Source organism: Scomber scombrus, chromosome 21, assembly GCF_963691925.1.
Source record: "Scomber scombrus chromosome 21, fScoSco1.1, whole genome shotgun sequence".
Classification (NCBI taxonomy): Eukaryota; Metazoa; Chordata; class Actinopteri; order Scombriformes; family Scombridae; genus Scomber; species Scomber scombrus.
Window position 1 is genome coordinate 21,905,053 of NC_084990.1, and position 24,029 is coordinate 21,929,081.

Sequence of the window (24,029 nt, forward strand, 5' to 3'; positions counted from 1 at the left end):
TAATCAGTTTCAGTGAAGATTGAGCAGAAATATCTTCTCTCTCTGGAAACAGTTCAGTCGACTCCCATCACTTCAGCTCCTGTAACCACAGATGATTCCTCGCCATCAGCTAACACAAACCAAGAGAACAGACCACTGTGCCGTCATCTTCAGTGCGTTCCTCTTGTAAATGCTACATTAAATTCAGACACAGCTAGCAGCATGGAGTCAGCTGTAAACTGCAGCATGTGAACCTATTGTGTCACTAATCACGTCGCATTTTACGGGACTGTCGTGACTTGAGAGGCATTTTCTAACTATGTTTGGACAACACTTAGTCTGAAGAACCGAAGACTATGTTGAGTATGATAATTCATTTTTCACGCACAGTTGTCATGGCGATGGAGATGGAAATAGTCAAACTTCTCCAGTTAGAACTTCTCAAATGTGATGAATTTCCACTTATGTCTATTTTATAACATTTTAAATACAATATCTTTAGATTTTATCTTAGATTTTGAAGTAACAGGACTCTGAAAAAGGCAAATGCTATACTATATATTTTAGGGACTACACTATGAATGCATAAATTAAGAAAAAAACCCTTGTTGTAGCTCTAGTTTTTACCAGCACGAATCAGCATACATCTTTTGAATTCAGATGTTTCATGCTCCTACGTTATATAGAGGGCGAACATAACCGTATAGCATCCTACACTCACTCATCTGCATCCCACTTCAGAAAACATGGAGCTTAAAGCTTCATATCAGAAAATCCTGTGGGCGTTTCACAACAGCAGTAAGCTTTTTGAAATCCTTCCCACTAAGCTCATTTCTGGTAGTGTTGAGTCTGTTTCTTCTTGTCAGTGACTGTTCACTGAGACAATAACAGGAGAATAGACATTTACTCCCTAAAGACTGTTGGTGGCGAGTTACCGCCTCCACTTACTTAAAGGCAAATAGAGCTGTAGCTAATATGAGGTTGTCGCTCATGTGAGGAAACACACATTTCCTCCATTTGAACAAAAGATAGACATAATAATACCCAAAAAAAACATTTAAAGTCATATGCATCACTTTAATTGAAATGTAAGAGCATGAAACTAATGTACAGATCAACTCTGAGACTTTTTATTATATGTAATAGTTGTGATGATACAAAGAGTTCAACTGTTGCCGCTACACCGAAATCTGAAATTGCTTATTTTGTCTGACCAACATGATCCAAACCCAAAGATATTTAGTTAGCCATCACATAAAATAAGGTTGGGTGGTATATCGAGTTTTTAAGATATATATCGATATCATTTCAAACGAGATATAGGACGAAACGTTATCATTTAGATTTATATAGTTTATTCACACTCTTTAGGGCAATGTTTTTTGTCATTTGGAGTCTTCTTTCGTGTGGATTACATTGTCAAAATACTGAGTGACAGCTTTCCACCTCAGCTTCTCCCCGCTGAGAGAGGACGAGAGGAGCAGCTAGTCCTTCCTGCATGTTGCTATCATTTATCATTTATCATTTATGGTCGCGCTGCTCTCCTCTGCTCTCAGAGAATCTGTTCTGCCTCCCTGTTCTATATAAAAGGTCCGGACACTGAATGGGTGGACAGAGGTGGACACAGTTAGCGGCTACAGAGGTAGTGGCTGCAGGACGCTGTTGTTAGCTGCTGCGGTTGAGCGAGCCAGAGATTGAATGGTAATTAGAATAAAATGTCATTTTTTGATTGTTTCAAAGTGGTTCAACAGCTCAGATAAACTTCCCCACACACCTCCACTCAACCCTGCAGCACTCCACCTCAAGTCTCTCAATCCGAAACGCCAGCATGCCGTTTAAAAGCACACAGCAAGCGGCATTATGTTGGATTTGGTTGGTTCAATGTAAAAAAGGTTTAATAAGAGATCTTCTTCATGGCTGTGATGCAGGATCTCTGTATTAAAGAGCCGTATGGTTCACGGCAGGTGGAGCTGAGCTCTCAGTGTGTGTGCTGCTCACACAGAGACGGTGAGCCAGGTGAAAAACTCGAGGTGACAACTACACTCTTCATGTTATTGAAAGTGCAATAAAAGCTACCAGAGTAAAAAGTCAAGAGTAATTTAATTTAGGAGTAATTTAATCCGCCCAAAGGATGGACAGATAGAGGGTGAGGGTTGGGGGGGCACGGACCAACTATTTATTCAATTAAAATGTGCTATATTGGGATATATGTTGTTATCAGGGTATTAAATGACCTATGTTGGGATATGATATGAATAAAGAAGAGCAGCTGGGGCTATATATTATATGTCATATTTGGCATTTTTCCTTGAAACTTTAAAGATCAGACAATTCCAAAAATATTTGATGATTCATTTTCCTTCATTGCAGATTTAATGCAGTTCATTTTTCAGATAAGCTCTTGCGATTTAAAGTAGTTTATTAAGCTTAAGCAGTATGAGATGTTTTTAACCCATAAAGGAACACTTAATCTTTCAGTTTATCTGAAAAACTCCCAAAATGTTGGGTTTTCGAGTCACAGTCCTCCTACTCATTGGACTGCTGTGTGTCTCCTGAGAGCTCAGTGCTTTCTCAGGTGATGCCCCGAGCAGTTGCTGCTGCTCTCTGGTGTGTTAATAGCACTCGGACTGCTGGCAACCAGGACCTATTGCAGCACTCTTGCTTTCTGTTAAGAGGTTTCTGTTATTAGTCATGTCCTGGCCTACTAACACTGTGCGGAGATATGCAGCAACTGAGACCGCTCAGGAATCGAGGAGTCTTTGGTGTGAGAGCCAAAAAACACTGTCCTCATTTACACAATTCCCTCCCCTCTCTCTCTCTCTCTCTCTCTCTCTCTCTCTCTCTCTCTCTCTCTCTCTCTCTCTCTCTCTCTCTCTCTCTCTCTCTCTCTCGCTCTCTCTCTCCATATGCGTGTCCACGGCAAGTAAAATTCAACAGCATAAGTTATAAAAAAAACATGAAAACAAATACAAAGAGGGAAAAACTGATTTTAAATAAATGAATCTAAATAAAAAAAGTTTAAAACACAAGTTAAAAAAGTAGATTAACTAAAAGCTTTGCAGTATAAGTATGTTTTAAGTTCTTTTTCAACCTCTCATTGGGTATTTCTAAGGATAAAGGGACAGTTATAACTTCCATTTAACGTACTAATAATAAATAATGGCTTTTAAATACTATAATCTGCAGAAAAATGAATGTTGAAACTCTGAATGTAGGAAAGTTAAAATGGCAACCACAGCTCGGTCATGAGTGCTGAGAGTCAGCAGAGGGAGGAAGTAGCATGCTGATGCCGTACATTCATCTAAAGTGCTCTATTGATTTACCGAGCAATCCCTTAATTGCCTTTTTTGAAATCTATGAGCTGAGAAGCTAAAGGCCACCGCTCGTACAGTATGTCTCTCTGCTAATCGCACTGTTGCTGTTTACTTTAGATTTCACTATTTCCTCTTTCCTTGGTTTAATGTGTCTGAACACTGAGTGAAAATAAATAGTGTTAGTGTGGTAAACAGGAAGTGGAGTGGAGTAGAATAACAATAAAGTACTGAAATCTGCTCTTTTATCACATTAATCACATTTTTCCACAGAGGGTTGAACATAAAGTAAGTTACTGTCATCATCTATATAACTTTAGTTTAGTTTTTTTTTTATTAATCAATTCATAAAATGTCTTGTTAACACAGTTTCTGTCAATGTATTGTCAAAATATTGATAACAGAGGATACAGTAGGAACTCTCAATGAAAATCAAACAAATTTCCAAAAGAACTATAATGCAAAAATAACAAATTAAATGCAATATAATGAGTAAATTAAGTCTGGATTTGCATAACCAAGTCAATAGTATCAGCTGACAGACAAATAAGCTGTAACACCATATAAATAGGCGAATTAGTAACAAGACAGTTCAGCGCCAAAAAAGCCAAAGATATAATTTATTTATTTTCTTTATATTGTCACTTGTTCTGTCTTATTAGCAACTGTGAAGCACTTTGAACTACATTAACCTGAATGAAAGCTGTATAAATAACGTTTGATTGATGTTAGCATTGTTAAGAAACGGTGTCACCATTATACAGCTAGTTCACTAGAGAGCACTGATGCTAAAGTTGAGTTTTTTTTTACTGTAGAATATCTCGGTCAGTATATGTTGGTCACGATTATTTCATTTAAAAAAAATACTATTTTAAATATACTTGTATCAGCCTCGAAACTCCAGCATCAGTACACATGTCATTTTTCTTGTTGTTTGCATCACTTCTCTTCATAGTGAGGCAAAGTAGATGATGCAAAATGTTGTGCATGCATGAATCTGTGTGTGGCTGTACACACACACACACACACACACACACACACACACACACACACACACACACACACACACACACACACACACACACACACACACACACACACACACACACACACACACACACACACACTCTGCTGCTGCCATGTCCCTGTTGGTGTACTGTTTGCTGTGTGTGTGCTTTCGGGCAGATGTTCATTTATTCATGACCAGTCTTCATGTCTCTATCAGTGGAGATTAAGCCAGCAGTGGTACAGTAAACTGATGGTTTCCTTGCTCTCTTCCTTTCTTTCTTGTTTTCTTTTATTTTGTTTGTTTTTTGCTTTTGTTACAACGTCAAACTGAGAATTCTGGGGTTTTTTTTTTACTCCCAGATCTGAACCTGTGCAGTTGAAAGTGCGTGCTTTGAGAAGACAGTACCGACAGGATTGATGTATGCCCTTAGGTGGTCCTGTTTGATTCCCTGTTTCTCCCTCTGGGCTGGCCAGTGTGTCTACCTGCTTATCAGTCACCACACACCCACACACACACACACTCACACACATATAGACATGCATACAACCTGACATCAGCACAGTTCCTGTAATCCAGCAGCAGCAGCAGCAGCAGCAGCAGCAGCAGCAGTAACGTCATCTGCTGTGATCCAGTGAGAAGAGAGAGGAGCAGATCTGCCAGCCAATTGCTGAGAGCCATAATAAGGAACGGAGCTTGCAGCTGACATTGAGAAATAGTTGAAGGGAGGGTTTCCTGACGCACAGTGCGTGTGTCTGATGTCTGAAGTTTTATGTGATTCTGACATAAATGATTACAGATTTAGAGTCTCTCATATTCAATTACCATGAAAAGCAGAGGAAGGGACAGAAAAGAGGAGTTGAAGAGTTTGTGCCCTGTGTGTGTGTCAACCTCTGATGGCGTAATGATGGGTGGAAGAAGTCGTACGTGTGTGTGTGTGTGTGTGTGTGTGTGTGTGTGTGTGTGTGTGTGTGTGTGTGTGTGTGTGTGTGTGTGTGTTTTTTATCCTCCTCCATCTGTATCTCAAGTGCTGTGAGAGTACTGACACTGCAGTAGCAAAGCGACCAATCAGATTGCAGCACTCAGCAGCCAGTCAGAGGCAGGACAAAACATACTCACACACACACACACACACACACACACACACACACACACACACACACACACACACTCAGGTTGCTTTTTTTCTGGCTATTTTCCGATGATTTCATAATCTATACAATGACAAATGAGATGAGTCTACTTCTGAGGGGGGAAAACACTCGTTCTTATGTAACCTATTGTTGATACAGTATTTTTTTTAAAGTATTGATTATGTATTATAAATTAATTGTATGTATCATTTTTATTTACAACAAACCTAGAGAGACAAGTCTTATTGTTTACTCTCAAAGATATGATCATAACAATACACAATATGCTTTTCTCTCCTACTGCAGTTGATGCAGTACCACTGAGAGACCACTAGGGTCTGATATAGGACCTGAAAATTTATGATATGGAACCAGGCGAGCTGAGAGTGTGTGTGTGTGTGTGTGTGTGTGTGTGTGTGTGTGTGTGTGTGTGTGTGTGTGTGTGTGTGTGTGTGTAAGTGTGTAAGTGTGTGTGTGTGTGTAAGTAAGGTGTCTATGTGATTGTGGATACTTTGGGGAAAAACACAAAATACGCCAACACTGCACCCACTTTTTTTTCTCACATCAAATATGTTTAGATCAGACCAGTAAGATACTTACAGTGACATAATAGTTGAATATCTGCATTTTTCTTGTTTCACACTGAATCCCAGAGGAGGTGCTGTACATGGACAAAGGTACACAGGTAAAATAAACTAATAGATAATAATGAAAAATACACATATTTTTCTACAAAAGAAGGTTTTCATGTCTGAAGAACTTTGCCCAAATAAATTATTAATATTATTATAATTTTTTGGGTCATTTTTATACTGTCGTCTATGATAAACATGGTCAAAAGTCAAAAACTTGAGGTGAACATATGTAAAAATGCTCCCTCAATGTTCATGTTGTCCACTCACATATTTTCGGTTGAATTCAAGTCCAAGGATGTACAGATATATATCACAAGTTTATATTTTGAGTAAAAAACAAGAACAAGTAGTGCGATCCTACTACTGCACTATATACTGTACCTGCTAGTTAGTTTCATGGTTTGTTGACGTACCCTCTTAAGCTGGCTGATGTTAGCCAGAAACTGACCAATCAGAACACAGTGGGCTCATCAGGAAGCGAGCCTTAAAGTGACAGGAGCTAATACAGCCTGTTTCAGACAGAGGCTGAACTGAAGCGCTGAATAAAGAGCCAGTATAAGATAGATATGGAGTTTTTTTAAAAACTGTAAATAATGCAAACATATTCCGGTGGAGCCCCAGAATATAAATATAGACTCAGAAGCGTGCATAATACACCGCCTTTAACTCCATCGGATCAAAGGAGTAAGTAAACAACTTTAACAGTCTGACCAGATGTTTGATGCCAGCTTTTGATTCTCGGAGGTATGGACCTATTTCAATTGGTACCACAAAAGTATTGAAGTTGACACCAACACTACTAGCTCAAACAGCTTTGTGGGTTCTTTATTGATCTAGAAATAACAATGGTTTCCTCTATTGTTTGGTTTAAAAAAAAAAGGTAAAAGACCTTAATTGGCAGGCAACATCTGTATACAGAAGGCCCAGATGTGGCACTGGTACCAGTTCCATCACGTTTGTACTGTATAGGTTAATCCAAATATCAGTGATAATAGTTTTTACACCAGAGGGTTTCATCCATCCCACAGCATGGGGTGAAGCAAGTCCATCACTGCAAATTTAGGAGCTTCAGTTTCCATAGCAACCTTTCTCTCTCTGTCTCTCTCTCTTTAGTATTCTCCCTCGCTTCACAGACGTCATAAAACACTGAAGACGGATCATTAAACTGGTGTGTGTGGTGTGTGTGTGTGTGGGAGTGATATGAGTGTGTGTTTCTTGTGGTAAATCCTTGAAGCTGTGATGCCGTTTGCTTTGTGACAAGACAAATTCCTCTGCTTTTTGTTCATGTCATTTCTGGAAAAAGAAATCTCCTTAAAAGCATTTGAACACTTGCACATATTTATTAAGACGTGAGGCGAGATTTGACGTGTGAGAAATCTATGACAAGGACAATGTCAGACACATAAAAGTCAAACATGTGTACAGATGTGAACAATGTGTCACACGTCTATATTTCAACATGGTTATCAGCCAGTTTGCAGACTACTGTATGCAGATCTAAGACTATGAGGGAAGATTGAGCTCAAGAAGAATGAGGGAACACTATGAAATGTATGAATAAATCATGGTGATAATTATATCTACAGTATATCTCTGAGTCTGTGTGTCATAGCACACAGTCTGCTCAATTTCTAGGACAGTCCTCCATTTTTCCTTGAAGGCTAAGGCTGGTGTCTACATGGTTTGCAACTGATCCCACCTACCTGTGTCAAAAAGAGATTAAACTATGGTTGTCATTGAGCCCACAGATTTAATTCAAAATGACAATTGTTTGTTTCTATCTGGATGTTGCTAATTCTTGTGATGCAGATCAACAAGGATGAGCACTGTGGCTTTTGACCCAATTCCATTTTTAGGCATCAACCAGTCTGATCTTAATTATCATGGTTTTCAAAGATGATTCCACCTCTATTTATACTGTAAGTATTTCACTCTACGCCACCTGCACAAGGTGTGAGTCCCCAAGTGTAGAACCAGTTGGGGTTTGTCTACCAGAATCCTCCATAGCACAACCTGGTGCAGTTTGAATCACTCTGATCTTTGTCTGTGGTGCTGAATTTCTGTCTATAGTGAAAACTTAGAGAGTCTCCTAAACGAAAAAAAATCCAGGTATGATAAATCATAGAAAGAGTTATGTGATAAATCATAGAAAGTGACGAAAATGTTTAACTTTTAATCACACTGTCACTTAAAGTACATTTTGCTAAGGCTGCGGAAAAATTACCTGTCCTCTCATTTTCAGATTTAAACGAGTGTAAAAGAGTCCCACCTGCTGCTCCCTTGCCGTAATTTCCCAGGTTTCGCTGGTACCGATCTGTCTCCGGACTAACAGAAAAGGCAGAGTAATGAGCCTTCATGTCCACCCTCAGTTAGTTATTGGCTTGGGTCAGCAGATGCATTATCAGGCCTGAACGATAATCAGTGAGGCAATGGTGACCATCTGAGAGACACTGGTTTAAATCCAGTCAGCTAATGTTGGTGCAGGTGCATCTGTTTCGCGTAAAGCAGAAACATTCTCCACATGATGTTTTGCATCATCAAGCATGTTAAGGTAGACGATGTAGATGCCCTCCTGGTCCTGAGCCGACTCTGTGGATGTAACTACAGTCTGTGGGCAGAGGGGACTGATAAGCTGCTACTGGCAGCAGCACAGCTAGTACAAGTATTCATGTCAAAGATAAGGCTTGTAAAGAAAATGCACAAACACAACACTGCATTATTTCACTGTTAGTTTCAGATTTACGACACCATAGGTAAACCCAGGGGCGCTACCAAGGATTTTGGGCCCCATGGAAAAGATATCACATTGGGCCCCACCACCACACACAGGCCACAACAACCATGCTGTAACTACACCTCAACATGGGAAGGCTTGCAACTGTCTTGTAGTCCAATACTAACTGTACAATATCTACTGACACTGAGCTGTGATAAGAGGAGACAGGACTGAACCATATCATGTAAATAGAGGGGGGTGTTTGGGCAATACAGACGTTTTGGATGGTGAATTTTTGACAGAAACAAGAAAAGTAAAGTGTTAGTTTAATTAGTACATTGTAATGTGTATTAATGATTATAAGTTAATTAAAAAACACTGTCAATCTCAGGCCTTTAGAGTCATCCTAACTTTACACCCCCTTACGGCACCCCTGGGTAAACAAGTGTTATTCCACATTAAATGGCATTAGCTTCAATGTTTTTAATGTTGGGATAACAGTGCTTAAAGGTTTTAGTCTAGTTACTTTCATGAATACATAATTAGTATACTTTTAATCACTCAAAGCAGTAGTGAGTGTATTTGTATGCGTCACGTACCACGGACAAGGTTGACAGACGTGAACTCATTAGACGTGGATTCAGTGTCAAGCTCAAGGAGACTTTAACAGTATAAGTGGCCTTTACCAGGATTGACCCTGTAATCTCTATAGTCATGAGTCATGGCTTTGGTATCTCTGCATTTAATAAGTCTAATGTTCATACGTGGCTATCAGGTATCAATACATAGATCCATCCCTTTGCCTATATTTAGACTTTCTGGTAATGAGTGGTCATCTGCTGCAGTAGACTCAGATCTGCAGTCATACTGTGCTGATGGGATTACTTTACCACTTTGTCCTTTCTTATTTCAAAGAAAGTAGAAGCAATAAGGGATTGCGATGTAATTAACTGGCCCATAAAAGATTCAAAGACAGTGACAAATACCCATCTCATTTCCTTAATGCCGAATTAATGCTATTAAATGTCCTGTAATGTCTGAACGGCAGGACTTTTGTCTTCCCTCTTCTGACCTTCTGAGCATCATAACCCCCAAGAGTGACTATCAGAATTGTATCCATTCAGTCCAATAAACATTTGGAAAGTCTAGAAGAGCTGCATGATTAAATAATTGTATCCGCTTTCAGGTTAGCATAGAGCTAAGCCAAAGTTAGCATTGATAGGCTTTTAGCAAGGGCTTGAATATAACGGACATTCAGTTGTATGTAAAAGTTCAGCACTGCAGGTTTAAAACACAACATTAACATACAGTATTATTATCATTATCATTCATTTGGAGCCACCTCCAATATTCGCTCTTTTTCTAGCTCTGTTAGCATCTCCTATTGCAAATATCTGTCTCTTTAGCTGCTATGCTCCACTGCTGTAAGTTCACCAACTTTACGTTTACGTTAACTACTGTGTAGTTGCTTTTTTGTGTTGGATACATAGTTTATCAGTTGGTATATTAAAGCTTTTGTAAACGAGGCTGATGGGATTGAAATTTGTCATCCAGAAAACCAAAACAATGAGCTGAAAGAGGCTAAAAAAAGTTCAGTTGAGCCGTGGAGAACCAGTTTGTCACTATAAGCGACTCATTCATTCACAACTGATCCATTGTTAATTTAAACAATATTGATTAGTTCAACCTTTAATATAAGCAACTAAAACTTCTTGATTAGGATTGTCAATGTGGTAAAAACAACAACAACAACAACAACAATAGCTGCTAGAAAACCCCATTGGATCACTATATCCATACATAGAATAACATGTTTAGATAAATATTACGGGAAATGCATTACATTGATATATATATATATTTAGACTGTACATAAGAGTAAGTATTTACTAGGTGTTAGCATTTGATCTTCTAACTGATTTCAGACTGACTGATTAACTTTATTGACTGGATACACTACGTTTCTAACTGAGTTTCTACTTTCACTCATGTACATGTTGGTAATGTTCATATCGACTTACTGGCTAGCCTTCTCACAAGTTAACCAAATCCTCTCTAATACCTGAACCTTTCAAATCCTGCTAATCTGTCTGCTGGGCTCTGGGCACTGAAGCCTCTTCAGTGTTTGTTGCTGTTTAAATAACTCTGACTTATAACACTTGCTGGTGTTGTCTCTGCATTTTAGAAAGAAATTAGAAGAGATTAAGTTGAGCATAGTGGAGGATTTCACTTTCACATCATGGCAACTTTACACGAGCGTCCCCGCAGACACATTTTGGTGCGTGTGGATAAGGCGGCAGCGCTTAGCAACCGAGCTTCCTGTCTGGACGTTGTTTTGGGTGCAGTGGCGTCTGTGTTTACCCTGCAAACACCCGCTGAACTCAATGGGAGTAAGTAGGAGAGATGGTGGATTCAGATACGGAAAGTCAGGTAAGATGGGGAGAGTTAAAAAGCTGTTTTTGTATAAGTGGAGACATGAGTGATAATAATTCTATCAATAATCTATCAATTATTTTATGATCACTTGATTAAATATTGAAATAAATAGTCTTCAACCTGCCTGTTTTATCCAACAAACAGTCCAAAAACTCAAAGATGTTCAATTTACAATGATATAAAACACAGAAAAGCATAAAAAAAAACTCATATTTGAGAAGCTGGAAGTGGTTCTGTGAATGTTTGGCAACTATTTGATTATTGATTAATCACTCCATTTAATTTTGCATGTGTAAATTCTGCAGTTTCCAGATTTCTAATACTACAAATGTGCTTCTTTTCCTTTGTTTTGTGTGACTGTACAGTGAACATTTTTGGATTTAGTCACACAAAATTAACAATATGAATATGTCATGCTGGATATTTTGAGCTATAGCATGATATGATGGATACTTATCAATATTTTATGTCATTTTATAGATAAAGCAATTAATTATTTACTTGATAAAGTAGTCTGCAGATTAGTAGATAATCAAATATTTGCTCCATTTTATTTTTTTGTAGTTAGTAAGTGTCTCCAATGTACTTAAAAAGCTTAAAAAGTGTAGTAAAGAATCTGAACACACATTTCCTCATTCACTTTAATTAGAAAGTGTGTCCAAACTTTTGATAGTTACTGTATCTTCATGTTATGCTCCGTCAACTTTAAAGATACATGTCATTTAACTTGTTAGGGAGGTTTGCACACTGACTCAGATAACAAGCTTAACTTCTGTAGTTCTTTACACAACAGGATTAACATTACAGTTAAAATGTAAATGTTATCCTGCTGCTATAGAAAGAAGGAGCTTTTTTTTCTTCTTCTTCTTTTTTCTTTTTTTCCCCTCTACATTTAACGAGTGGCAGCCAGGTTTTGTGAGCGCACACGCATAAACAGTTACACACTCATTGTCTGATCCCGAGTTCTTCCAGTGAGAGTTGGTTTGAGATTAACGCCGGAACTCTTCTGCCTCCCTCCTCACCCCCCCCCCCCCCCTCCCTCACCCATGCTCTGGACTTTCTCACTGCAAGCCAGGTATTTTTAGCTGTGACATAATGCCCCTATCTCTCTCTCTCTCTCTCTCTCTCTCTCTCTCTCTCTCTCTCTCTCTCTCTCTCTCTCTCTCTCTCTCTCGCCCTCTCTCTCTTTCTCTCTCACTAACACTCTTTCACTCCCTGTTTTTCCCTCACCCTCTCTCTCTTACCCTCTCTCTCTCTTACTCTCTGTTTCTCTCTCTCTCACACACAGACCGACCCCCCTTCCCCAATCCTCCTCCTCCACTCCTCTCTTGCCCCCATCCCTCTCTCCCTAGCTCCCAGGCTAGGGGCTAGCTGCTACAGTAATTGAGTGCTCAGGTTTCACACTTTCAGCTGCAGGGCTGAGAAACATGGCAGTGGAGGAGGCAGCAGACTATTTGGCAGAAGTAAGTCTCGTACTTTTCTGTAAAGTCATTGAGCTCACAGATTGTGTTAAACAGACTGAACCCTCTCCTCTCTCCTGCTTCATTGCAGTGCTGTAATGCTAACTGAAGATTGAGGAATTTATAGAGTAGGATTTAGTGATGTTGCAGTGGTTACCGGTCCCAGACGTTGCACTTTGTCGTTTTTTTGCTTGGGGGTCATTGATGGGACGGGTCGCAGTAGGATCTGTGCTGCACCACTCTGCTGCAGTAGACGTGGATATGTGTGTGTGTGTGTGTGTGTGTGTGTGTGGGGATACAAGTGTTTACACATCTGTCTGTGTTTGCATCCCCTAGTGCTTCACCATGATTGTGCTTGATTGTATAAATTCCTGCTGATTATGTATATGAATCTGTACATACATTGTTCTGTGGATACAGGTTCATGTTACAGTGAATGGATGATGATGTGAATGGAAACACCTGACCTTGGACAGTGGCGCATGCTCTGTGTTTGTTTTTGTTTGTGGGAAAAAAAGAGGACTAAAACAGCAAAAGAGAGAGAGCTAAGATGAGAAATTTAGAGGGAAAGGAGAGAGATCAGTGTTAGAAATCGTCGTTTTTAACGAGTTAATTCTCTCATTTATTCACATCCACTTAATGAGATAGAAAGATAGCCCTTCATGAGTCCTTGTAATGAGGAAAAGTCTTCCTTAACCTGGTGGTATGTGACATACAGAATGCAGCTTTTGCTTTCTTAGGCTTTCCACAGGGCTCAGGCAGTAGTTTAATGATAGTTCAGTAGGTATTAACTCGGATATGAGAGAGATTTTGTTAATCATTTGTCAGATCTGCAAAGAAAAACATGTAAGAGGAGATGATTATATTGTACCGAAGTGTTAAAAGTCTTCTAGTAAAGAGATGTTTCTGGTAAATATTAAACAAGTAAAAACAGCTGGAGATACTGTGTGAATAACCAGCACTTTTTCTGTCCCTCAGCGTCGTGGTTGGTTGCAGGGGAGGAGGAGGGGGGAGGGGGAGAAGGGGGGGAGGGGGGGTTGCAGCTCCCATGTAGGAATGTGTGTAACTGTATGACTGTGAAGTAGAAGTAGCATGTTGTGGAAAAAACTGTAGCATTCTTTGCATATCTGTCGTGGATAAATAAAGTTACACTGTGGTATGACGCTGGCAGAAACAAGTCTCCTCCTTCATACTACAGTAACGTCCCAAGACATCAATTAACTTTAAAATTCAGTTTAAACAGAAAATCTAAAAATAAGATGATGAAGCATTTCTGTTCTCATTTACCTGTTACTTCATTTTAAAGTCTTGCGTGTCTTTATGTGCTTCTGAAACATCTACTTAACACAACCATGAAACTAGAAAATGAGACTTTAATTTTAAGCCTTTTTTATTTTTTTTATTTGTACTTGTCACCAAACTCCCACTCTTATTATTTTCCCTCCACTCTGCTATTTTCAGATGATCACAAGTCTGTTTGCTATACTTGTGTCGAGCCATAACGTGGGCGCTAGCACAGTGTGATAAACAACATAGTGACAACTGCATTCCTGGCTCACACCAATCGGCACTGGTGTCGGCGCTACCTGAGAGGCATGATAACGAATACGGTCGAAGTTGACGGCAGGAATTGCTGGCATGATCTCACAGACGAGGTTATAACCTCAAAGAAGTAGCACTGATAAAGGCTTACTGATCTTTGTATCACCTCTGTTGACCATATAGATCCATAGAGATAGATAAAAACCCACTGTAAGTCTTCAAATCTTATTAAGGGAGCAATAATGTCCTAAATGACCACCAGCACTCTTTTTAGAGGGCCCAGATTAAGCGTTGAGACCATAATGATTCTCAATTATTGACGTAGCATTTCAACAGAGTAGTTGGCGGTTTTTGAATGGTTGCCAGGGTTTGTTTGTGAAGCCAGCATGTAGCAGCCGGTTGTTGGTATCAGTGCACTTTTTAAGGTACTTCCACATTGGTTTCTGCCCCTTGGTCACCACCTCATATCTTTTCTTTCAAGCTGAAGAAGAAGAAGTTATAGACACAGTTACTGTCTCAGTTGGTAACTAAGATGACTGGCTGGCTTGTCAACAGCTCACACTATAATGGTTTGGACTTTATATGCCTTCTGAATGCAAAATTAAAATATCAGCACTAACTTGTCTAACAGTATCTGCAAGAATCTAGAAACAGCGCTCTTATTATGTCAATCATTTGTTTACATTGTCCCTTTTTGTCCATCTGGATATCAAAAACATGTGTTGTAGAAAAAGGAGACAGCATCAGTAAACTAGTCATGAGTTATTGTTAGTATATTTGTTCATATCAGAGCAGGTCATCCATAATGCAGGTTTTTCAGTTTGATTCCTGGCTGGTTGAAGTGTCCTCGACGAAAAACACCCAATTTGCAGCCCATTATTAGTGCCATCTGTGTGTGTGTGTGTGTGCGTAGGTGACTGAAAGCATTATATAAATGCAGTCCATTTATTCATGTGTATGATGTATTCCTTCCTTGGTGACATTTCTTTCAGCTGGCCCAGTAATTCACTGTTTTCAGGCCTTAATATCTCACAGTGTAGCCCATGGTAATTGCACAGCAACATTAGCTGACTGTTATACTGTTATCCATCCTATTATCCAGGCAGCATTTCATTCAGAGTTCCCATTTAGTTTATCTTGACACAGCTACTGTATATTATGACCTAAAAATATGCTGTGTCATAGCTGCATTTCCTTCTGTTCCTGCTAGTTCTATCTACCATCCTACATCTTGACATACCACTCATTTACAGCAGCAGACTGTTTAAATATTAACACAGTAAGGGAAACATTTGCAATATGTCAGGGTTGCCTAACACCTTTAAATTGTGGCTTTTATAGTGGCTGACACTGTGCATTTTCCCCTAACTTACCCCTGCAACTCTAATTTTTCCTGCTACAGCCCAAAAATATATGCATTCGTGTCTGCCTGCAGAATATCAATATTAATCTTCAATAACTTGAGTTAATATGCAGGTTATCATTGATCTGACTCTGACCTTTCTATGCATGCTCTTATAGGACTTGTAGGATAGAGAGAATCAGCTGAATTTTTGTGTTGTGGCAAATGAGTATTCTGTACTCCAGATCCAACGCTGTTTAAATGTCAATGCACTTGTCCGCTGTTTGTCTCCATGAGATCATGCAGAGCAGCCGGTGGAGTATTAGAGAACATTCATAGGAAGATATTGATACTAATTCTGTCGTGCACGGTTCCCATGGGCTCTGATATGTGACATTCCTGTGTGCACATGTATATGCATGCGCCGTACTGTCTGTTGTTACTGAACAGCTCTCCTACAGTACAGTGCAATAAGCCCTTCATTTGTCTGTCTTGTCTTGTATTCATCTACACTGTTCCTATCCCCCTCCCCCCTTATTTTAAACTGTATAGTGACACTGAACACAGCTTTCTTTTTAGCCGAAGAACTTAATCTCGAGCAGAGACTTGTGTACGTAATGTTAATGTTTTATTTCATGTTCCATATGTTCATTGGATGCAGCGCCCACGTAAGTTTACATCTACCCTTGTACCAGTTTCTTTCATTGTATCAGCGGAAGATGTTATAACTAAGAAACTGCAGCAACACAAAGAATACATCCCAAGTCTTTTGGAGTGAAAGGCAGAATTAGAGTAATTTAATATCAGTTGAAATAACAGCTATGACGGTTGTTATATAACCAAGTCAATCTTTATAATGTTCTGCACTGCTTTGGCAATATAGATTTCTGATCTCTCATGCCTATAAAGCTTATTCGAATTTGAATTTGATTAAGAAAAAGTGCCATTAATGTTTTGTCACTTCCATCATCAGCGTAATTGTCTCATGATGAAAACAAAACAACACTATTTCCATTGTCGTGCAGTATGCAGCTAATGGTGTTAGCTTCACAAAACACTCAGCTGGACTTGTGTGGAGTACTTTTTAAGAGGGCGATCCTTTGAACTGGAATTCTGATAATGCTCTGAATTATGAGCAGCCATGGCTGGTGCAACAGTTAACTTAAAAGACTTGGCACCGTGCCTTACAAACCCTCTCAAGGTTCAAAAGCCACCTCAGCACACCGCCTCTTAATGTGTACTGCTTTCAGAGAAACAGTGAAGGAAAGCAGTTTTCCATCAAATATGTGCTGCTGTACATGACCATGAACATACTGTGTTTAAGCTGCTTTCATTCAGTTTTCACTCATTGTATGTGAACAGTAAGCGTCTGCTTTACAAAGGCAGCTGTACTGTAGGAAGTAAACAATCTACCGTTGGAGATTCGGAGGTGGAAAAGATTCACATCCAATTACTTTTGAGAAATAAAACTATGCTGGGTGGTTTTATACATTACAATTTATAGTGACTTCTCAATCAAGTAAGCACTTTATGCGCTGCCTGTTGATACTTGCGTCCTATTGGACTCAAACTTATCTTTATGGCAGTACAGAGTACTTCCCGTCCACTGCCGGTATTTTCAATTTTGAAACAACAGCGTGTTTTGACTGCAGCTTCCTTAAGTTCACTCAGCAAAATTACAAAAAGCAGACACAGGTGCGATAAATACATTCACGTCACATGACTAACAATCACAATGTGAACATATCACAGAGGAAACAACAGCAGTAATCTACTACACAAAATACACTCCGCGAAACACATATTAGGTCAATACTAGACAGTTCCAAAAATGACATAATTATTTTTAATCTTTATGGCGCTTTTATTCGTATTGTTCTCTCCTGACTAGACCATTTCTCAGATGAACATCGCTATGAATAAAGTGTCTGCTAAATGAAATTATAATTCTAAGTTGTAAACTATCAAGGGAAACTTGAACTTTTATAAGGATGCCAAATCTTGTTTTTTGGGGGGTCGGATATGTTAAACAAGCCAATATTTGCCTTTCACTGATCTACAGTATTATATATTAGTTGGTGCATTATAATATGTCTGTGTTGGCGAGGTGGTTTTTGTCTCGTTTGCTCATTTGTTGATGCTCAGTTGCACATTGTGAGTGATTTATCCAAGTTAAGCAAGGTTAGACAAGAGTGTAGTGATGCTGCACAGATACAGTCTTTAATACAGTAAGTCCAAACATTTACAAAGGCTGGTTGTAATGATAATGATAATAGTTCTAATAGTATTTGAGAGGTTTGTGTGTGTGTGTGTGTGTGTGTGTGTGTGTGTGTGTGTGTGTGTGTATGTGTGTGTGTGTGTGTGTGTGTGTGTGTGTGTGTGTGTGTGTGTGTGTGTGTGTGTGTGTGTGTGTGTGTGTGTGTGTGTGTGTATGGGTAACGTCATGGTGACATCCCATCAGACATCCAGGAAAACCCCTCGTTGCACAGAGTGGATGCTGACACCAGAAACTCCCTGTGTTTGCATGTGTGTGATGATGAACTCAGATAAGATCCATTCACCGAGAGGGAAATGAGCTCAGCGATCAGCTTGAGCCAATAATCTGTCTATAACAACACACAGCATGCTGCGGCGAGCATGTCAAGACTATCTAACAACAAGAAAATTCTTTAAATTACAGACAAAGCCGAAATGTTTCAACCTCGGAATACATCCTGAAGTCATGTCATGATATTTTTAAAGCTATACTTCTAGCTTTGGACCATTCAGATCAAGAAAACCCTTAAAACTTGATCAAAAAGTTAATGAAACTACCAGAATATAAATAGTTATTTATTGTAGACTTGACATTTTTCACACAGATTTACATTTATATGGCATTGTGTGAAATATGTGTGTAATAGACATTTTTGAATGGCATCTCTGTACCTTTTCCCTAAAGGTTAACGTTTTATTTCATAAAAGGGTCATTCATTTTTTATGATGTTAGTGGAGGTGGTCTTTACTGCAGGGGAGGTGGCCCACTTCAGCTATTAGACACAGTGTTAAACCCTTATGAGCCATTTTTTCTCTGCATCTTATTTGTCTTTTTCATCCTGTAAACCTTTTATAGTTAAAAAAAAAAATAAAGCATCATTTTATGTATAGCTGCCAAAAGGAAGCACACATTAAGGTATATGTGCACTGTTTTCTTTGCATATGACAGTAAAGATTTGATTTTGAGTTTACTGCACCTCTGACACTGTTAGGTTTTACTCTGAAATAACTTAATAGTTCATTTTAACATCAATTTGTTGTTCTTTTAAAACATTATTTTTCCTCATATCAGTGTCAGAGATACTTGGGATTTCATAGAAGTTTCATAGATTTCAAGTTGCATCTAACACAGAATTTTGATGTAAAACCTAAGAGTGCACCTCGCTTGTTACTGACTTTATTATACATATTGTGTGTGTGTGTGTCTGTGTGTGTGTGTATGTGTGCATGCATGCTTTCTAGAGAAAATTACAGGTTACAATGCAGACAGGCAAAGGGTAATTGGAGAGAGCTTATCTTTTGTATTTGTGGGGGTGCCCGTTTGACTAGAAGGGTGTGGCCGACTGTAGCGCTGCGCTGCAATCATGAAATCCGAGATACACACACACACACACACACACACACACACACACACACACACACACACACACACACACACACACACACACACACACACACACACACTGACTAGCTGCCTTCCTTCCTGTCTGTTTGTCTTTCCCATATTTTTCCACCAAACACCTCCACTGATGTACTCACCCTCTCTCTCTCTCTCTCTCTCTCTCTCTCTCTCTCTCTCTCTCTCTCTCTCTCTCTCTCTCTCTCTCTCTCTCTCTCTCTCTCTCTCTCTCTCTCTCTCTCTCTCTTTCTCTAAACAAACCTCTTGCATTCACCTACTCACACACACCCATCTTCCACATCCTCAAATCCACACACACAGACAAACAGATGCAGATGCTGTATACACATGTGCTCACACAGGGTAAACACTCAAGGGTACAATTGTGACAAATTTACTGCAAATTGCCTCTTTTTAAAAATCTGTCGCTCCCGTGCGCACATGTATTATTCCTTCTTTTTTCTTCCCCTCTGCTTCTCTGAGAAAGACAGTTAGCACTCAGTGATGCAGGCTGCTGCATACAGTAGATGTGAGGACTGTGTGTGTGTGTGTGTGTGTGTGTGTGTGTGTGTGTGTGCGCGTGTGTGTGTGTGTGTGTGTGTGTGTGTGTGTGTGTGTGTGTGTGTGTGTGTGTGTTTGGTCCCATTTCCTCTATAAAAAATGCACTACACTCATTTTGGATGATGCCAGCCCTCCAGCATCTGGTCCCTATGTGTTCTTGTTAGCTCACGAGTCAGCCCAGTGTCCATTCAACACACAGCGAAGAGAAGCTGTGGATATGATCATTTTTAACACCCACTGGCACATAGCACCCCCTCTTATCTAATAGAGATAGTAAATCCTCGGTTGTACTGTAGGCTTGGATTTGGCAGTGTTGCAGGCGTGTGTCTTGATGTATTCTTGGCTTGCATGCAGGCATGATGAAGACAGTGTATTCTCACTTTCTTTCACCCTCAGATGGTCTAGTTTTCATCATTTTTGGCTCTAATTCAGCTCTGTGGGCTCTCAAAAGGGGCTTGCCAAACATTTTTTCTTCTTTTCTGCTAATAAAATACAAGCCTTGAGGGATTTATTCAACTTATCTTGCATTGCAGGGATTCATAGGGAACGCTATGACACATAAACGATGGCTTTTATGACTAATGCTGCAATATTCTGCTCTATTTTCAAAATAATAAATAGCCCAGAAGAAGCTATTAAATATATGTAATTGGCACATAGGCACAGCACAAGCTTTACTACTTTGGAATTAGTTTTCTTTTCACTCTTTGTAGTTTTATAATTGTTTGTTCATAAATATAATTATTTTATAGGCCACCCTGGTTTTTTCCTTTTGTGTACCTGCAGTAACATTTCTGGTCAGCTCACTGATGATTAACCATCCTCCTTCCCTCTCTTTCTCTCTCTCTTTCTCTCTCTTTCTCTCTGTCTTCCTGCAGACTGATTCAAATGCCTGTTATCTGCGCGCAGCTCGGGCCGGGAATTTAGAGAAAGCTTTGGACTACTTGAAGAATGGAGTGGACATCAATATCTGCAATCAGGTGAGTTTGCCAACTCAAAAAACCCTGAATCAGACAGTAGACATCAGCACATGCAGGTTTAATCTGTCCTGATTTAGGTTTGGGTTGTAGATCTTATTATGCTAAGGGTGCAGAAAAGTTGCAGAAAGTGTCTTTTTTTTTGTTGTTGTTGTTTTTTTTACAATAGAGACAACAAAGAGAACCCTACTCAAAGCAAGGATGCAATACTCACATTCGGCCTCATGTGAGAACATTTTCACATCCTTATCATAAAACTCTGAGGTTTCCTTTTATGAACTTTTACTGATGTATGTCAGCTGTTCATGAGGAGGTGCACGTTGGCGAGATTTCATCAGTAGGATAATCAGTGCCTTTAAAAAAGACTATAAGAATCAGTAGATAATAACATTATAAATTGAATCATAATAATTAGAAAACATGAATCCAGCTGCCAATGATGTGTCATAAGAGTAGAGGGATACTGTGAAATAAAGAGGGGATCATTTGACATGACATTAGATGCAAAAAACATCTTAACAAGGCAAAAGTGGTCCATGATGGGAGGTGGTCAACGGATGTGATAGTTACTGAGATATTATACTAGAGAATAGGCTTTTATAGGCTTCATTAAGTGATGTTAAACTGTCAGCTGCAACAGAAGATGATACTGGATAGATGCAGCATGTGTGATTAGCTTAAAGGACCTGATGAGTAAGTTTTAAATATTGTGTTGCAATAATGTAAAAAATCCACACACAAATAAATACAAAACACAAAAATAGGCCTTTCAGATTATGTCCACGAGTTCCAAGGGTCTAGTTTAAGTTCAGTGGTTCAAAGAGAGGAGGGGAAAAATAGTTTAGTTCATTTTACTGCACACACAATGTGGGGGGAGGTAGTGGCTGGTTCAGTTTAATCCCATTTTCATGGATTCGTAGGTAGTTCACCATCAAAGAAAAGATTATACGAGTCCAGGCAAAACCAGACGGGACAAAAAAGAATGAAAAAAAAAATCCCCAGACCCCTGAATGTAGAGATTGAGTAGTAAAGAATCCCAGCCCAGACCCTGACCCAGATATTTATAATTCAGGGGTAGTCTGGGGGTTGGCTAGACTGATTTTAGTTTCTAACCTGGGTTACACAGAGACATGCAGAGACATTTCCTATTAACTACTGACATTTTTCGCCAAAATAGAAAGAAAGAAGAATAAATAATAAGTACACAAGCAATAAAAACAAAGAATAAAAATGTTGTTTTAGTTATTTAACATTGCTGAGTCTATTATCCAATTCAAACTCCACATTAATTCAGATTAAACATGTGTTTCTATCTGTTCATGACTCGTACGACAGCTCTGAACTCACACATTCAGCTCGTACCTCAGAGGAAATTGATGAATGCCACAAATGTTCTTAAATCACTCTTATGAATTAATCAGTTTGAGCGAGCGGTTCACGCACGAGGTTCGCCAATTTATCTCCTTTATTTTCTTTCCCCCCCCCCCCTCTCTCTCTCTCTCTCTCTCTCTCTCTCTCTCTCTCTCTCTCTCTCTCTCTCTCTCTACAGAACGGTCTGAATGCTCTCCATCTGGCCTCGAAGGAGGGCCATGTGGAGGTGGTGGCAGAGCTCATTAAGCAGGGTGCCAATGTGGACGCAGCTACCAAGGTGTGTGCCACCCAGGAGTCACACACACACACACACACACACACACACACACACACACACACACACACACACACACACACACATATACGTACATAATCACTCATGCAGGCACACAGTGTATGCATGAAGTCACACACGCATACTTTGCTGCATCAGCTCCTTTCCAAAGTCACTTTGCTTCAGCAGCACTAAAAGAGATGAATGGCTCCGTGTTAGCTGAGAGAAAACGTCGACTGATTTAGTGAAAAGAAATTGTCGATACCGTCGCGTGCATGACAGTGTTTACTACATAAATGTGTCTTGACTGGCTGAGCAGGCGGCTGTATAGGAAATATGTGACAGTAAAACTCACTGAAAAGTAATTAAGGCTGCTTGAAGCTGAGGTTGCATCATCTGGTTGTTCCACTTCATGATGTTCAGTCAACACGTTTACATGACAAGTTACCTGCATTATATTTTATATTGGAACGACAGCTTACTTATTTAAAGTGCATTAGTGATGCAAGTAAAAGCATTAATTTTCTTTCCTTGGATGTGTCTGGATTTCAAAAAACGGCCAACTTTATAATCAAGTTACTCAGACTCAGTGACAAGTGGCCGCTTAGCTTTAGTGTCAATTGGAGTTTCAGGGGAATTATTTTGAATGAAAGGATGAATCACATGGCTTTCACTGTCTGGAGTCCTTGTCATGCTCATGCTTACTCGTAAAAACCTCAGTAGAAACCTGCGTATGTGAAGCACGGCCACGAAAATTGGCGTTCTCCTGAGGAACTTGGAAATCTAGGTTTCAGGTTTGCATGCTGTTACTGCAGAAAGCGGACAGTTATCCAGTTACTTCATCAGAATCACAATCAGCTGTACTGGCCAAGATTATTCACACAGACAAGGAATTTGACTCTGGTTTATAGTAGCTCTCAATGCACTCACACACAACAATGATCAAGATACAAATAAAGTAGTTGAACAAATAGATACATGAATATAGATGCAACAAACGGACAGCACAATACAATATCTACATAGAGAGAATACTGTTTAACACTGAGTTGCTCTATAGTGAGCAAAGTAGAAAGAAAATCCGACTCAGTTTCCCCCCCCCCCATCGTTTCCACGCTGCATTTCACAGCATTTCATGGTTTTACAGCTCACAGCTTCACCTTCTCATCAGCCGCATCTGTTTTCAGTTAAAAACCTCTGATAAACCTGCTCTACACTACTTTCACCAGACAGATGGTAGCCATACAAAGAAAGCAACTACCTGGAAACTGCATCCAGCTTTCATTCAGTGTGTAACTGTGTGCATAGTTAGATTACGACTGTGTCCAAAATCACTCCCTATTTACTATATAGTGCACTACTTTAACCTCCACCATTGTATTTGAGTGTCCAAATGCTGAGTGTGTATGTATATCCACTATATGGCCCTTAAATATTCCACAATGGAACAAAAAAAGTGTGAAAACTACCGTTGCATGACCCAAAGCTGATGGTGACAAATCAAAATTAAGTTAATTAGTTAATGTCTGAAAGCTTGATTTGCTGCTCTCACTATTGAGTGAACTATATAGTGTTTATTATATAGGGAGTAGTGAATAAGGGAGTGATTTCCGACGCAGCCATGAAAATGT

At 39.4% G+C, this 24,029-nt stretch overlaps 1 protein-coding gene across 3 annotated transcripts in view; it reads left to right on the top strand.

The window, feature by feature from the left end:
- The window catches only part of LOC134002965 (ankyrin-3-like), a 165,040-nt gene that overhangs the window by 58,907 nt on the left and 82,104 nt on the right, over window positions 1–24,029 (top strand). For all 3 annotated transcript variants that reach the window (XM_062442037.1, XM_062442035.1, XM_062442036.1), the window contains exons 2-3: window positions 20,655–20,756; window positions 22,303–22,401. In XM_062442037.1, the coding sequence (XP_062298021.1) occupies window positions 20,655–20,756; window positions 22,303–22,401 (201 nt within the window). The remainder of the gene's footprint in view (window positions 1–20,654; window positions 20,757–22,302; window positions 22,402–24,029) is intronic.